Source organism: Glossina fuscipes, unplaced genomic scaffold (assembly GCF_014805625.2).
Source record: "Glossina fuscipes isolate IAEA_lab_2018 unplaced genomic scaffold, Yale_Gfus_2 109, whole genome shotgun sequence".
NCBI classification, from domain to species: domain Eukaryota; kingdom Metazoa; phylum Arthropoda; class Insecta; order Diptera; family Glossinidae; genus Glossina; species Glossina fuscipes.
The window spans coordinates 1,774,656-1,792,712 of NW_023998452.1; the positions used below are offsets into that span (position 1 = coordinate 1,774,656).

Here is an 18,057-nt window from a genome sequence, read left to right on the forward strand (position 1 = left end):
TAGCACCTTCCCTTCTATCAAAAATACCCTTTTTTTCGCTGTTACCGTGCTCAACCCCTTTATATGAATTTCGCATATTTTAGACACAAATCAGTTTCAGTTTTTGATTCAGTCAGTGGTTTTCGTAAAACGTTTTTATTCTTTGTCCTAATTTTGGCGATGGCAGCGATAACGTTCCCATTTTAAGAATGAATGAAATGGAAAATGAAAAAAAAAAGAACCCGCTCGTCTTTGAAATAAAAATTTCCTTGCACACCTTTCAATTAACACGTGTGTTAAATAAACTTGTGTTTTTACAGTTTATTGCTTTAGAACTGAATTGAACGAATGCAATACCCTTTTGTTGCAATATATATCGCATACAATATTTCTTTAATGTAACGACATGCAATCTATTAAATGTATTGAGCGTTTGTCGAAATGTTTTCTCTGCAACTAAATAATTATTACGTCATATATTATACTGCTGTCAATTAATTGTCATAATATAATGTAAAAATCATTTCAATGCTTTCTAAAATATTCAACAAATTTTATGTAAAAATATTGTCACAGATATGGCTACACTTAGAGCTAATTTAGGAAATTGGGTTGACATTGACAAATATTGTAAAAGCATTTTTAGCTGAAAGTGATGAAGAAAAACGCTGGTGGGTGGAGTTCTTACCGCTTAAATAAGTACGAAACAAAGTGCTTTTAAAGTACATAATAATGCAAAAGTTTTGAAAAACATCTTCATTCACGTTTGTGGTAAGAAGAAAACTGATAAACTGTTTTTAAATGAAACGCATAGGAGAGACAATAGAGAAGAAACGAAAAGGGTTTTGGAACATTCCTGGTACTTTGTTCAAGTTTATGCCGAAAATCTGGCTGAAAAAATAAGCAACTGTAGCGTGATGAGAACTGAAATTGTGTCGCTATGCTAATGCTTCTCCAAACATCAGCATTGTCTACACGCTGTCCATCCGCTATAATAATAATTCCAATCTTGGCAAGTTTATGAAGTGCACACTGTTTGTCCTTCGATTTAATAGCAAAGTAACATATGGACTGAAGAAATATCAAATTCTTGACGGAATATGACGTCAAAACGGTAGATAAAAAAAAAAACCGTCTGCAATGACAGCAATGAACCCATTTCAGGCTAGTGTTATCATTTTTGAGTGCAAATTTTGTTTTTTTTTTTTTTTGTCTAACACAGACGATTAAAGCGAAGCTGAATATAAAAAATTGATGAAACATAGATAGAGGATCACAGAAACACAGAACAGAAACTTTCTTATGAATCGTAATTACTTTGATTTGGGATTGTTCTTTAACATACCTCTGGTTGAGTTTCGCCATGAACGATGCATACTAACATGGCCTCATGACCTTCACCAGAAAATACTATTGGTCGCTCGACAGTTATTTCAGGCGGATCTGTTCCAAATAAAAATAGAAAAAGTAATAGATTCAGGTTAAGTGGATGATTATAATTAAAATGTATTTGATATTAAAAATGTGATGTGTGGCTTCTGTTGCGCATCATATGTATACATATATGTAGTCGAAAGGCGGGTCAAAGTTTTGTTCACTGTTATAAAATTTCAATTAAAGTTTCTATTTGCTTAACAGTTTCAATTTTGCGCTTTTTCACCCGCAACTTGATTCTGCTTTAAATAAGACATAAGTACCCACATTACCTATGGTCGGATAGAAATAATATCTTGGAAATGTCATTACACATTCATTCAAATCGTTTTCTGATAAGAGTTTCTGTGAAGAGTTGATTGCCAGTCCCAAATTTCATAGCCTAGAAACAATATGAACTCATGCTAGTAAATGCATTTCTCTCTCATGACTGAAAGTAAAATTACGGACTAATTACGAATTTATTTACCACAAGTGAGCTTCTCTAAGTGAATTTCCTCCAATATTTGTATAGGGATGCAGCAAATTTTTCCTTTGAGGAATAATGTTTTAGAAGTGGATAACCGTTGAGACTTATTAATAAATTTCGGAATTGTCGAAAGTCTAACTTTGCTAAAAAAAAACGACTCAAATATGTTCTGTTGAATTTACTACTTTTACGTTAGTGCTTAAAAGTTGTTATTGACCTGAAAGTCAGAAATCTATTAAAGATATTCTCTGGACTTTAAATCACGTCTATTTTACACTGCTCTTCTGTTAACTACACTACACTCACAGGAGGGGAAGAAGTGCGAAACAATGTCATATTTTTGTTGTTAATAATGACGTTTAATTTAGGACTACCAGGCCTCTGAGAGCCTCAGAATTTTGCTATTCTTCTGAAGCATTTTAATATCGTCTAATTAAAGATATTGGGTGACTGATAAAACGATTCTATCCTATGATGATGACCGTGAAGAGAGCAGAACAATATATAATGATGTCGCTACTTACATAGAACGTGTAGGACAACTTGACTAGAAGCCGCCTGCCCAACACCGTTGTTAGCCGTACATATGTAAACACCTCCCTTATGGCGATCCACATTCTCAATGGAAAGTATGTGTGAATGCAGTTTTTCTTCGCCTGTGTCATTGCAAGTTTTAAAAAGAGAACAAAGATAAGAAACCGGTGGTAATCAGTGATAATCTGCGTTGAATCAGTTCTGTACGTTGTTCTATATTTCGAATATCTCACCATTAGGCAAAATGTTGTTTTTACGACTCCAGGTCACGTTCGGGGTTGGATTGCCGGATGCTGAACACTCGATACGTACAGAAGACCCTTTTTTGACTTGCAAATGGCCGCTTGTGCTAATATGATGAATTCTCGGTGGCACTGCAAAGAAAATTAATGCAAATTAATTCTTGTATGAACGCGTAAGGAATCGGATTGCAAAACGTTCTTTCTAAACGTTATTCTCTTAACTGTTTATTTCTTGAAGTAAAGTTATATAATACATTAAGTGTGATTTATTCAAGGGTATAGTTTCACATAATTATTATTTATACATCAAGTTGGATAAGCGGAATGAAGAAATCTTTATTAATCCTTCAAATGTTTATGTTGAGCGTATTTATCATGAAGATAAGAAAGACATTATTTTTAATAAAAGTATAACAAAGATCTTTTAAAAAATTTACGTTTTAAATAGATCGATCGAAAGACGATCCGCTCTCTCTATAACCAAAAAAGAAAGAAGACAATTGAATTTTTAATTTATTTTATTTTATTCATTTAAGTCATTACACATATAATGGGTTTCCAATTAACGTATAGGTATGTTATAGATGAATGAATACCGTGTAGATTAGTAATCGCATATAACATCCTTGGTACAGTCTAAATTATGATGCATGTTCGGGAATGCAGAAATACAGAAAATGTTGCCTAAAGCGGGAGGAGGAAAAACAATAGAATAGGCATTGGGTTAGCGTACGGCTCCATTGTACTACAGTTGCATTGTAATATCCTGTTGGTAAGTGTTTAAACCCACCAGCACTAGCAGTGGGTAGCAAGTTCGACGGACAAGCGTTCCATGGCTTGATAGCACATATAAAAAAGTGTAAAAAGTTTGTATAATTTTCATGCAGGCTGTGAACAGGCGTTTTCCGACGATGCTTTGTGTAAATAATTTTATGCAGCAATAACAGCAGTCTCTGCTGGCGCATATTTTCAAAGGTTTTTCCTTCGTTACAATAAAATTGTTCATATATATCCAATGGATGATACTACAATTCCTGTACAAAAGATGGAAAAAATCAGACATTCCCCCCCCCAAATATCATAGAGCAACAAAAATTTCATTCTTTTATTAAAAGTTGGCAGTTTTATGCTTTAAATTATGTCACAAATTTACCTTTAAGCTGCTGTAAGTTTTCTTTATTGAAATAATTCTTGTTTACTAACAAGGGAAAGAAATCCAAAATTTGCTTTTTTTTTGTGATAATTAGTTAATCCTACTGCGTGGAAATTTTACTTTACTTAGGTTGATTATACTTGTCGTCGTTCGAAAATAATTAAATATTCAGAGGGTTAAGCGTGCTTTGTTAAAATCATCTTAGACCGAAATTTCCATATATTCAGTGAAATTTACATTCCGTCCGATTAGCTTGGACGCTGCTAGGTATGATAGTCGGACGATTTAGAAAAATTTTTCAAAAGGAATATTCATAAGCAATTTTTGCTGCAATGTCTTTTTATTTCCTGTGTTTACCTTTGTCAAATGACACTACGAATCCTGCAGTAATTTCAGTTGAACGTTACATTTCCCCCATCATATCCTATGCTTGTAAGCATGAAAGATCCCTATAAGTATGTTACATTATTTGCAATATGAAGGCGTGTAGGATTGAGATTGTTCAGAAAAGTCCGCTAAGTGGATAAGTTTGGGGAGATTGGTCTCTAATTGAGTATTATTAGAAGCGCATCGTTGTATTGTACTTCAACGAGGAAGCTTAAGCTATCAAAAAATACCTTTGCATATATAAGTAGAAGCATAATATTTTTATATATCTTTCTTGACTGAATAGTAGACACACCTACTAGATTACGAGTTTTTTTTTATAGCATTCGTATGTTCACATTTCGTATAAGAACAATTAATTATTTTCTTCTATAAAATATCTGAGAGTTTTTGTGTATTGGGATCTCGTTGGCTAAGTTATTTTATATGTACGTATGATTAAGTTCAGTTTGTATGGAGCGTTTGGTTATTGTGGACATCTCTTTGTCTAATGTTTGTTCGGTTGTGAGTGCCGCATAGAATTTATTCTATGGTAACCGAGCATCACGTTGCAAAGCGAGTGCTCATTGTGCATATTCTACTCTATGGACTGCAATTCATATTATGAAACTTCTATAGCAATACGTATACATATCGTTCTATGAAAGTTAAGCTAACGTCTGCATTTGCTCTGTTGTGTTGTATTGTGTTGTAGTTTTGTAAATAGCAGAGAATACAATAAATGATATTCTCTAAGCTTCAGTCTTGTTTAATTTAGTGCTTATTTGTTTGTGCATTCGTTCATTTGGTTGTCCATTTATATATATGTTTGTTTGTTTATTTGTTACAAATACATGCATAAATGTTATTGCTTGCCTTTCTGTCATCCTGTCAATATAAGGTAAAGCAAGAAGTGTACATGTTGCATATAAATTTCATGCTCAAGGTTGTGGTTGTTGTAATTGTCATTATTAGTATCCTATTATATATATATATATGCAGATCGTAACATACGCACACAGAGACTATGCAAATATTGTGGCAATTAAATGTTTCCATATTGCTACCGCAAAGTGTATGTTTTGAGAAACAAATAATTCTCACATTGCTGTACAGTATTAAACCGATGACATAATACAATCGAAACCTGCACGAATGATATGTAACAAGCAGGCGTATGCATGCACGTTACGTATTTATTTTGTCTGTGGGAGGCATCTGCAAACATATTTCCACATAAATGCTTACATAGGCCATATTACTTTGTAAGGCAAATTTAGCTGAAATCATTCGGTTTAGATGTCTGTTTTCTTAGTAATAATTTTCAAGAAATTGTATTTTCATCTCAAAAACAAAAAAAAAAAAAAATAAAAAAACAACAAACTTTTTCACCTAAATACTTTTCTCAGATGACTCGATTGCAGTTCAGCTTTAATTGATGTTAATAAACTGCGGTTTAATTAGTTCACTTGTATGCGTATATTTATGTCGGCCATTGTGCATATTGACATTAATTGTTATAATTTAGTTATGGTCTAGTGGTTCTTACTATTATTTTAAGTTATTGTTTGTTCGACAAATTTTAGGAAATTGTATTAAAGCAATAAATATGTAAAAGACTTTTCAGAACCGCCTTAAATTATGGTTCTTCATACATTGGCCTATCACATGTACTGCACGCAGAAAATCTAAAATTTGCCTTGATGTGTGTAAGTAATATAGATGGTAAAATAAAACCAGAAGTATTGTCATCGCTTTAGAAGCTAGCGCGATATTCGTTACACAGTTAAAGAGTTGTATCGTTTCGTCGCCTTATATTGATATTACGATTCTAATTGTAGGTATTAAAACACCACGGATAAGGTACGGGTTTATTTAAAAGGAGTCTGAAACTTTTTCTGTGCATTTGGTGGGATCAGCAACATGTAGCGTATTACGGGCTGTTAAAACCAAATGAAACTATTGCTGCAGATGTCTACCAACTACAATTAAGCAAATTAAACGATGTATTGTCGCAAAAGAGATCAACTACAGAGGTTAGTAGATGCAAAGCCATCCTCTTGCATAACAACGCCTATACATTGCAAGAGCTGTCAAGGTTACACTGCTGCAGCTCGAATGGGAAGTTTTGCGGCATTCAAGGCACTCACCTGACCTAGCGTCTTCTAATTGCGAAGAAGTGCGAAAATGGGTCGATGGCTGGATCGCTGGCGCACCAACATCGATCTTTCGACACGGAATCGCCATCTTGCCAGAAAGATGGGAAGATGTTATAGGTAGTGATCGGGAACATTTGGTGTAATATATAACGTATCAATTTTTCTAAATAAAATGGTGAAAATACATGCAAGCATTTAATAGTATTTGAGAAGGAAAAGCTGTTGCTTATATACTAGAGAAAGTACTGAAGCCTTTAAGAGTAAATTTTCGTTTAGCTAATCTTAGAAGGATATCTATTGCTCTTAACATCACATTTATACAAACTACTTCCTTGTAATAAGCTGCGTTTTCATAAGCCTTCACTCTTAGCAATTTCAGTGAAAGACTTGTCTCTTATTATTGGTATAAGGTCTTTAAAGTTTTTTTTGGTAAGCAATTCGCGCAGGGGTCGTCTGGCACAGAGTGCAATAAGAGGACATCATACAATGACACGCCACCAGACAAGATTGTGAGAAACCAAAGGAGTGTCGCGTTTTGGCCTCACAGAGTCTCCGTCTCTGAGGGGGAGTGGTAGAGTATGTAAGGCTAAGAGAGCTAGAATTAGAGTAAGTTAAGCTAAGAGAGTTAGAATTAGAGTAAAGAGAAACCAGAAGAACCTGAGAATAGTTAGCTTAAGCCGAAGTTTAGTAGGTTTGTCAGGACTAGAGTATGCTAGCGAGAAGGAGTTGGTCGCAGGATGAGTGAAAGAGTGGACGTGTCGGTCTGGTGGTTGCGGTCACCATGACGGTGGTAATAGATCCTTGAATCAAGAAAATTAATATATATTTGAAATACAACAAAGAAAACTCATCTTCAGAGAGACAAATATAATAAGCAAAAGAAAATACCAAAAGGTACTAGGAATAAATAGAAAATATAAGACAAAGTGTCAAAATGAATTTGTACTAATAAAAAACTCGTTTATAAATTACAACGATATTTAATACAAAGAACGCAACAAAGGAATGTCTTGTGAAACAAAAAGCTGGAGTCGCTACCCCAGCTATTCCAGCAACAGGTTTGGGCAAAAATAACCCTCACAAGTTCACGTAAGACCGACCGAGCTATCCAATGACATTCCGGCGTAATATGTAATGTTTTTTGAAAAAGAGTCTCGAATATGATTAAATCTTCACTTTCAATTAATTATTTATTAAAAAAAAAATTATGAAAATTTTGAGCTTAATTTTATTGTATTAGTATAGTCTTATCGCATTTTACACTCTTTATATATATGAGAATATGAAATTACTTTTTGTTCCCTAGTAAAGTAAATATCAAATAGCCTCAGTAATTATATAAAATGTATGTACGGATGTGTAGAGATGCATTGGAATGCATAGTTGTCAGCAAATTTGCTTAAGCCGCCTTTAATGAGGATGACAAAAGCGAATCCAAGCCTCATTGATAAAAGTGAATTTGAATGTAATAGTTTTACAAAAAGTTCATTAGTAATATGAAATTTTCAAAATTAAGTAATTTTTTTTTTTCTTTTTCATATAACATACATAGATTATTATGTGTAATGCAGGTATGTTGATTTTTGCACATCTTCACAGGTATATATATGTACACGTTGGCATGTATGTTTAAGCATTTGTTGTTTATTTTTGGTATATTATTTTCAAATAGTTGCGGATATGTGCAACAAAACCATAAATATGTTTACTCTTCCGTATGCATGCATATGCATTCATACTTGTATGCGAAAAAATGTCAACAAACCAATACATATGCACAACTGATACGCACAAACAAATAAACAAAAAAAAAATATATATATATATATATACAAATATATATATGCAAATGCATATAAATACATTTACACACAACATTATACAATATGTATATATATAAGCATAATATATGTATGTATGAATGTCAACGTTTCTGTGGCATAAAATGTTGTTTACACGTATTTGAATATTTTTGCACATTTGCTTGGCATGATAGAGTGAAAGGGGAAGATGTAAATTTTAATTAGTGGTTTCCTTGGGCAATGAGGCCAATGCAACATTAATTGGTTGACATAAATCACAATAGCATCTGCAAAGGTATTTCTAATTATAAAATAATAATGAAACCTTCCATTTTTATTCTTTTACTTTATACGCACACACGCACGCATTCAGTCAAAAATACTCATTCATAAATGTACATAAATGTAATTTCATAAAATATTAAATTAATTGCAACAAGTGGAAAGAGAGAATGCCTTAGGGCGAAACGTGGGCATTAATTACCTGAGGTAAATTCCTAGGAAAAAAAAAAAACGCTTTTCTTTTGATTAAACGAAAATGTGTTGAGATATCGTAAATAATTTTTATAGAGAATAGTTACGTAGCGCTTGGATATATTCGACTTAGACTTCAATTTGAAACTACTTTACGATGGTAAAGGTACGCAAACCAAAGGTACGCATTTTTTAGTTTCTATGGTTACAATACGAAAGTGACTTATACTTATTCCAGCATTTCATTTGTGTACATCAGAAACTCTATATGAAATATATGTGCTCGTAACTTACGTAAAATTCGGAATCAACTCTGTCTGTCCTTTGTTTAAAGTCTCCTGACAGCAAACATTGGTCTACAAGTTTAAAACTTTTCACGTATACTCTTAGTTTGGCAGGTGAAAAAAAAAATCTAAAATACTTTTATGCAACGCTACATATACGCTGTCACTGTCACTGTCACCGGCTAATCGCTAAAGTTGTGCTCTCGACTGTCGACGATTGTTTGACATTTTATCTTACTGTTTATCGTTTAACGACCTATCATAACTTTTACGTATAACGCAGTTTCCAAGCGGTTTAACACGAGTCATTTCCCTGCTGTATTAAAGCAGCCATTTTGTGATTAAGTTCGTCAGTCAGTAGTAAAAATCTGTGCGTCATATAAAAGAAGCTTCGCTCTGATTGCTCCTTTACCATAAAACTTGCTATTTGCTTAAATATTTTGATTCCTTATTATTAACGAAATTAATTATTTTCGTTCTTTCCAGGAATTTTAACATCAACCCCCAAGTCAATAAAATTTGGTGTTTATATAAAATGTTTACAATCTTTACTGGGGACATCGGAGTGGGACAGCTTCAGATATATTATTTACGCATTATTTATAAGTATAAATGTAATTAATTTTATATAAAATGTATAAGAATATTATTGTGAATAATATTAACATAAAATTAATCCATTACAATATCAATACATACTATACACACACATACAAAAATACATATATATATAAAAGAAGGCCACTTGTAGGAAACTTTACTTTCATGCTTACTTCAAAGAGTAGAGAGAGCTGGTAAACCTGCACGAGTAACGTGACAGTGGATACGTGCCGAGAACCTAAGCCCAAAGAACTATGGTGCACAGGAGATCAACTGTTACTCATGGCATAATCCTGGGAACATGATTAACAACGGACGTGCTCTGCTATAGTTTGTCCGCACCAAAAGAAACTATCACTATGAGGTGGTGCACAGACAATAATTATTGCAACTGGGGCAGAAAATGGGCGTGATATATTGAAAGTTATGATGTGGGTGCAAGTGACTGGCAGCAAAAGTCGGTTCTAACTTCGAATATACTGCTCTCCCTGCTGCTATCACTCGATAATATTCCTTCCTCGTAAAACATCAATATTTGGCTTAATATTTGCTCGAACGATGCTTTTATTTTCTTTTTGTTGTCTTAATGTTAGTTGAATAAATAAGCGTAAATTAAATAATCAGTTTTTTACAATTATGCCGAATGTCGAAACAACTAAACAGCGAAAGCAAAGTTATACACCTTTCATATATATATATATGTGCACATATATTAAAGATGGACATGTATACACTCCTTATATACATGTATTTATATGTATATATATTTGATTATTACTATAATTATTATATGCATCGATCGTCTTTGTAAGGTTTCACATAATAACCACAATTCAAACAATTTTCATTATTAGCATTATAAGGAACTGTTGTAGACTTTTTAAAATTACTTTCTTAACTAATAAGTTTATGTTTCAATAATAGCAAGTTTGTTGTTTTCGTATTTTAACTTTCCTATTGGCAATCTGTTTTCCGCCTGAAAGGCTAAGGAGTAGATAAAGTTTCTCGCCTCACAACTCAATGGTCGCGGTTTCAAGTCTTAAGTGCGGTAGAATTTTCAATAAAGTCGATAGCCTTAGATGCAAGTGCTGCAAGACTTTACTCGTAGTATTTAGCTCTTTGGCTAGATTATTTATAATAATAATAACAATAATAATAATAATAATAATTTTAATAAAAATAAAGTAAACATCAATCTTAACTGAACTCTCTTCTCTTCCTGCACTCATTAGGTTTTGAACAATTTTCTAGTTTCTATTCTATTCAATGTTTATAAGCCTACACGCGCAACCATTTTTAAATTACAATTAATTATTATTATTTTGCAGTACCTATTAAAAAAAATGTATATTTACTTATTACTTTAACTAAAATGTCTAATGAGTGGACGGTTTGCACATTAATTTTTAATTTATTGAATATTTTTATGCTATGGCAGGCATCATCATGTATACATGCATATATACATGAGTATGTACATGCGAACAAACACGTTATAAATAGTAACTAATACTTGATTGAATATTAATTCTATTGGAATTAAAATTGTGAATAATTAAATAAATAGGTGAGTGCCAGCGCCAAAGCACTCAACCATGCTGTGTTTCAATAATTCGCATAAATGGTTTTTATATCCCATAAACAAGTCTATCAATTTCATTATTGCGCTTGTGTTCACGTTCGGGACGAGATTGGTAACCGATTTAGTTATGTAGTATAGCTGCGGTCCTGATCGCCTGCTTTTAGATTTTTTTAGGCCGCAAATATTGACGAAAGAGACAAAACAGTGGATGGATTAATTCCAACATCCTTCGATCACAAAACTAGAAGGGAAGATTTAAACTTTTCAGTATTTTAATACGGGCATCCAGAGAACAATGAAAATTGAAAAATAATTGGATTTTTTTTTATTTAAATTTAAATGTCATTTAAATGTCATAAAATTCGATAGATGAGTAATGAACAAATGACAACAATATGCAGCTATCCTATAGGTATTATCTTGCTTAAATTGGATTCATCGACAGAAGCAAGGCCATATTCTGGTATTATGATCGATCACTAGTCATAAACGGAAAGGATACACATTCGTGTTATAATTGCTTTCAATTTTGGTATTCCGAAGCGATAGTTACGGCAAAACGCTCCCATGTCAGTTTAATTTCAAACACGTAAGCATACTAAAGTTGAGTAAGGCCGACCTCTAGAACCCCAAACTACTTCGCCTAGTACTTGGTACTAATATACGAAAAATTACACACTGTTTGCTTGCAAAGGTGGACTTTTCATGAAACCCCGCATGTTGGATGAGACCCAAACCGTCAAGTTTAGCAAACTTAATTTACTTTCCAAAAATTTTATTATTCTTCATTTTCCGCCATAAACAACTAGCAATTAGATTTTCTCTCCATATAAGAGCTTGCTTTTCCTGATAACTCCTATAATAGTGAAGGTCTAAAAAATGCATCTATTTGGTCCAAATTCTCTACTGTTGATTTTTTTTTTGCTAAATTGATTCTAAAAATTTTCATCATAAAATATCGAGAGTTAGGGCTTTTTGACGTAATGTAAGAGTTTACATTTCCTCAGGATCCTTATAGTGCTACATGGTCCATTCTCGGTAAACTTGATTTTTTTGTCAATTTACTATTATGAAATAATTTTTCCTATAAAATATTAAAAATTATATCTTTTTATCATATAAAGATTCATTTTTCGTAGGAACGGTTATATGAGAGGGCGTTCAAGTAATTGCCTTAGCCGAACCAAATTTTTCATATCAATTGAAAAGGTCGAAATGCTATTACCCAGCGAGTTTTTTTTGAAAAATTTTTAAAATAAAAATTTGGGAAATGGGGGCTGATCGAGAAAGTGGCACGATCCGAACCATTTTAATAGTCTTCGTCCTTGGATCAAAACACACCAGTGTACTAAATTTCGACAAAGTATTTTAAGAATTGCGATCTATGAGTTGAACACTAAAATACATGGATTTTAGACGGACGGACGGACAGACAGACAGACAGGATTAGATCAATTCAGAAAATGGTTCTAAATAGATTACTACAATAAAAGGTGGGTCTATGTAAAGTCCTCCTGCGCGTTACGTACTTACGCGCAAACTCGTGTACCACATATTATGTAAGGTATAATAAGCTTGTTAAGCCTTGCAAATCATCGAGAAAAAATTCCTCGCATTTTGTGTTATGTCCGCGGTGTTGTTTAGAATGTGGTTAAAAATGGACAGATACGATCAATAAAACATTAAACATCTTACAAATATTTCCTTTCTTCCTAATTTGTTTTATTTCAGTTGGTTTATAAATCGTAAAGTGAAAATTCATCAAAAAAATTCATAAAAATTAATAAAAATGCATAAAGTTTTAAAAACCTTTTCAAATCATTTTATTTGAAAAAAATGCAGACTTTTTTATTACTTTTTTTTTTATCATCGAATGGCACTTGCGTCAATTGTTTATGTTAACTTTTATTAATGGAGAAAAGGAAGAGAGAGAAAAATGTACAAAGTTATGCAGCAACAATGTACGTATTTTATGCACAATCCATATCCATATACATTTATATTAGAGCTGATATTCCGCAAAAATTTTTACTATACTACTATTTATTTACCTACTCGAAGTTGCAGTTAAATCCGTATAAAACGTTGAGTATAACAATACTTGAGAAGAAAGCGATGTAATTTTATAAAAAGTATTTTATGCTTATGACAGATAGGAAATTGTAGGAAATTGTGGCAATAAATGGAAAGTAACCGAAGACAAGACTTGTCCTGCTTGCGTCACAGTGCTAAACTTACAAAACTTCGGTAACGGACTACGCTCGTTGACAACAGTATATTGAGATACTTTCATGGAACGCGACGTTCAATTTCAAGTTTATTGCCTCCAAATGACGGACTGTTCGAGTAAATGAGAGCCAGAGCTGACAAATTGCAAAGGATTTAGGTGCTACTGCGACCATGTGTAGCTTTTAGAGAAATTTTTTGGTAATTTTTTAACCTTCTTATCGATTTGCAATTGATTCTTTGCGTTTGTTTGCAGTTTAGTGTTTTTTTTAATGATAAAAAGGGTGTAGGGTCGGCTAGTACTTAAGACACCATCCCAGCGTACGTCTTGAGCCTGTTCAAAGCGATGGTTGGCAAGAAAAGAGTTTACGCAGTGGCCCATTAGCTCAACAGTTAATCGAATACGATAGCAAATGCATACATTTTCTACCTAAACGTTTATTCAACTGTCTTAGGAAAGCTTTACCGCAAGTTATAGACAATGGCAATCCATAACAGACTTATAGTGGTTGCTTGAATCTATCATTTCTTTATGTGGAGAACGAATCTTTATTAATGTTTCTTAAAGATGGTTTGACTCTGTCGATGTATGCCTAAAACATGTTGAGCAGCTTCGAGAAACTTCTCTTCTGTTGGAAATGCTGCAAGAGGGTATCGATTTAAAGTCGTACAATGGTCTCAACTTTATTTCACAATGTGATTTTGAAAACAAAAGATGGCCTGTTGGTGTATTTAGCACAGATAGCTAGTCTCTAATGTGAATAAGGAAAAAGATAAGGGATCCTAAGTCGGTATTGAGTAATCTTTGATGAAGTGCACTTTTAAGTTGTGCTGGATTGGCTTTTTGATGGTGTGCGAACATATCGATGCATGGTTGATTGAAATATTTGTGGCAGTTCGGTGTCAAGATTGATCTACTATTGTTCCTGCAGTTCTTCTTGTTCTTCTAGGCAATGTACTTAGCCTTGTTCGCGAATAACTGAAATCTAATTCAACGTGAAATACAAAGTCACATTTGTAATTATCGTTTACTCTACTCGATAATTCATCCTTACATTTTACGCTTTCATATTTAGCTTTGAACGAAAATATCGCTTGCATTTTCTACATCGTTTCCTTCATTTTGCGTTGTAGCGAAATTTTAATAAAGTGAGTTTAATTATACATAAACAATAAAACTTCCGTTTTATTGTGTACTCTCCATACATTTATGTAAATACATTTTGCTTTTTATGTTATCCTTTATTTTATTTGTTGGCTATTCTTTTGCTGCGAAATTTTTCCATTTTTTTTTTTTTCATTTTCATTTTCTCTTTTTTTTTTTTGGCTTTTTTGACAACGAATTTTTGTCATATTATTCGCATTTTCAATTGTAATGAATAAAGAACAAATATTCGATTATTGAAAACTTTTGTTTATTTCATGTGCTTTTTTTTATGTTTTTATTATGCGACTTTTAATGATCAGATACGCATTAAAGGAGAAAAAAAAACAAAAAAAAAGAAAGAAAAATAAAATAAAATTCTAGTGGCACTGGAAACCGACATAAATAAATTCTCAATAAATTATTATTATTTTTATTATAAATTATTATTTGCTCTATTTTATTCTTTTATTTAGACGAAAAATTAATATCGACTTTTGACGAAAATTGCTTTATTTGCTCTTTAATCTTAAATAAAATTTAATTTATTCATAACTTTATAGCGACATTCTCAGCGTTGCTATTGACAACAATTGTTCTTCCGCACACTCATCTGCCGAACATATAAAATATCGCATATTGAGTGTGTGATGAAATTTAGCTTTGCTTTGAGCGATTCTTACTAAGGTTTAAATTTTTTTAAAAGTATTCCATAGACGAGGAATTGCAAAATTCCTGCATTTAGACTGATAATAACTTGCCAGGTTTTTCTCGCTTCGTTTACGATAAGCTTTAGCGACAGCAAAAATTCAACGTAAGCTGTAGAATGATTAGAAAACTGATGTTTTAAAATGCTGTAAATTGCTTATGAAAAAAATTTCTCTAAAATCTGATGTACATTGTATTTAACTGAGACGGTAATGTTTAAAACAAAATTTTTTTTATATATTTTTTTGGTTATATGATTAATCATTAAGAGGATGGCCCCTAGTCGTGTAATGCGGTGAAGGACGGAAAGAAGTGAGGAAAGAGAAAGAGAGGGAAACGCGGCCGAAGACTAGTGTGTGTGTGTCCAATTGATGAACGTTATGCCTTTGTCATCTAAGCGGCACTCACTATAGCTATGACCAAAGTAAACTCTACCAGATTGCGATTTGGGCACATTGAGCACAGACATGGTGGTCGTTCTCTTCGATCTCCCTGAGTAGGAGAATATCTGCGACGGCCTTCAAGGATAGCGTGAGTTCTTTGTTTTGTATTCTTTATTCTAGTTTCCCTCAAACGTGAGCCCTAAAAGGCAATGCGCTAACGCAATTCCAATTGCGTGTCGGGCCCGAGAAGTTGCGTTGCGGCGTATTCAAATTTACACTGGTGCAAAGTGGCTTACCATCGCTATGAGGATTACAGCCAAAAGTGTAATTTAAAATAATCACTAAACACACAAGCAGACACAATACTAGAATTAAAATTAAGTTGAGTTATATATATAGGTCCTTTTATCACCCAAAAATATGTTTACCAGTTTCCATAATGATATTTCGTATTTTCTTTTCAACTTGTTTTGCCTCGCCTCGTCTTGTTCACTTTATCAAAGTAAATGACAAAATTGATCTTGGTTAAAACTGTGGACACTTTTTATAACGAAATTTTGGACTCAAAACGTTTTTTTCTTTCTTCATAGGCGGTTAAGTACAAATGACAAGCGGAAAAAGAAAGCAATCAAAGGTTTTTTCCTAATAGTTGGCAGTTGAACTGGAAACTACTAAGCACTAAGTTGCTCGCACTCCCTTTTAGCTCGAGCTAAGAACGTGAAGGATTTTAGGAAAAGTTTAACATTCTTCAAGTGGCATATATACCACACTGTATGTATACATATAGCACATATAATAGTATACAGAATTTGTGGCAAGGGTTTAACGGTGGCCCAAGCCACTTTTAAGCGTACTACGCCCCCTGGCAAGTTAGACAATCCCCACAAATAGTATACAACTGTACATGTGTATATATCATATACTACATTTCGTCGAAAAAGTCACCAATGTCACATGCATTCGTACAAGGGCATCTACTCAGCCGCCCGAAGTAATGAATAAAAACCCATTTATTTGTCAGTTACGATATTATTTACTAACAATGATATGTATTTTCTCATCTATGAGCTGCTTAAGATAGATCCACCTTTTATTATCGATTTAACCTTGGCTCCCTGTCTATGTACCTGTGCGGCTGATGTCTGCCCCTGTATTCTTGTCTTCCTACAGGTGGCAAGTTTTGAGATATTTAGATAAAATTTAATATATAGCTATCCACGTTGTTAATTCAAGGAAGAACGTTATTGATTGGATCACTTTTTCGATCGTCACAAGACTTCTTATAAGATATCTTAGTCTGAAAAGCCGTTATACGAATAGCTGTCTTAAGCGAAGCGGAATAAGGTATTTAATGGTAGGTTGAGGACCACCATAATGTTTTTGTTGGCTTTGTTTTCAACTTTTTTGCTGGAAGGACTCTGATCGATCTAACCTTGTCGGTCCGTTCGCCCATCTGTCGGTCTTGTATTCTTCTATTTAACATCCAGCCGATGTATGTTGACCTAAGCACTAATGCATTAAAAAATTGGATTCAGATCGGAACACTTTTCGATCGCATCCCATATGACACTTTGTGCTGGGAATTCATTCTATCGACAATTGCATTAAGCGACATGGTGTAGGGTGTTTAATTGTGAGCCGTGGCCCACTATGATCTCTTAACTTGTTTTTGCTAACAAAATTGTTAAATAATTGAAAATTTTTGTTTCTGTCATAGTTTGTATAGAATTCCCAGTATATGTGAAATTATATATATATATATATATATAGAATTGATTTAATTCTGAATAGTTGATTGAATGATGTCAAGTTTTTCCTTTACAGATGATAAAAGCAATCCAACCGATTGTAAATAAAAAATATGTGATAAAATAAAAGCAAAAGCGACGAAAAAGAGGAAATTTATGGAAAGTATGAAAACGTTATGAAAAGGGAATGAAAACAAGACGCAAAAAAACTACTAAAGAATGATAAAAAAATATTTAGATAATAAAAAAGAAAAAGGAATAAATAAAAAGTCAAGTTTGAAATACTAATTCTGTATGAATTTTACATCGTTTTTTGTTGAATTTCTTACCCGAATTTTGTAGAGAGTGCGGGAAAAAGGCACTAAAATCAGAAAACCTGATTTTACGCAGTTTTTTTTTCGAATTCTAAAAATGTTATGTCCATTATAACTGTGAAGACATTTAGCTAAACTAACCTTCACTTTTTTAAAGTTTATTTACAAAATTGCTTCGATTGAAGGTAATTGGTGTTGTGGTCTGCACAAACAAGTTTCATCTACCATAGATATTTAAATAAAAAAGTATTAGGGATGGGCACTGTTTATTTCGAAAAAATTCGGAACGAATCCCACAACAATTATCGCTATTTTTATCGAACGCGATGGCACCCTTCTCTACAAAATATGTTTTTTGCGCGTGCATACTTCAGATCGAAAACATTAATTATTCTTCCGTTCACACTTTTTCCTTTTTTCAAATAAAAAAAAAAAAAAAAAAAAAAAAAAAAAAAG

At 32.9% G+C, this 18,057-nt stretch overlaps 1 protein-coding gene across 8 annotated transcripts in view; it reads right to left on the minus strand.

Moving 5' to 3' along the window:
- LOC119638723 (neural cell adhesion molecule 2) overlaps window positions 1-18,057 on the minus strand; it is a 279,884-nt gene that overhangs the window by 34,186 nt on the left and 227,641 nt on the right. For all 8 annotated transcript variants that reach the window (XM_038035683.1, XM_038035676.1, XM_038035677.1 and 5 more), the window contains 3 exons: window positions 2,650-2,790; window positions 2,407-2,538; window positions 1,325-1,422 (listed from right to left, as the gene is read on the minus strand). In XM_038035683.1, the coding sequence (XP_037891611.1) occupies window positions 1,325-1,422; window positions 2,407-2,538; window positions 2,650-2,790 (371 nt within the window). The remainder of the gene's footprint in view (window positions 1-1,324; window positions 1,423-2,406; window positions 2,539-2,649; window positions 2,791-18,057) is intronic.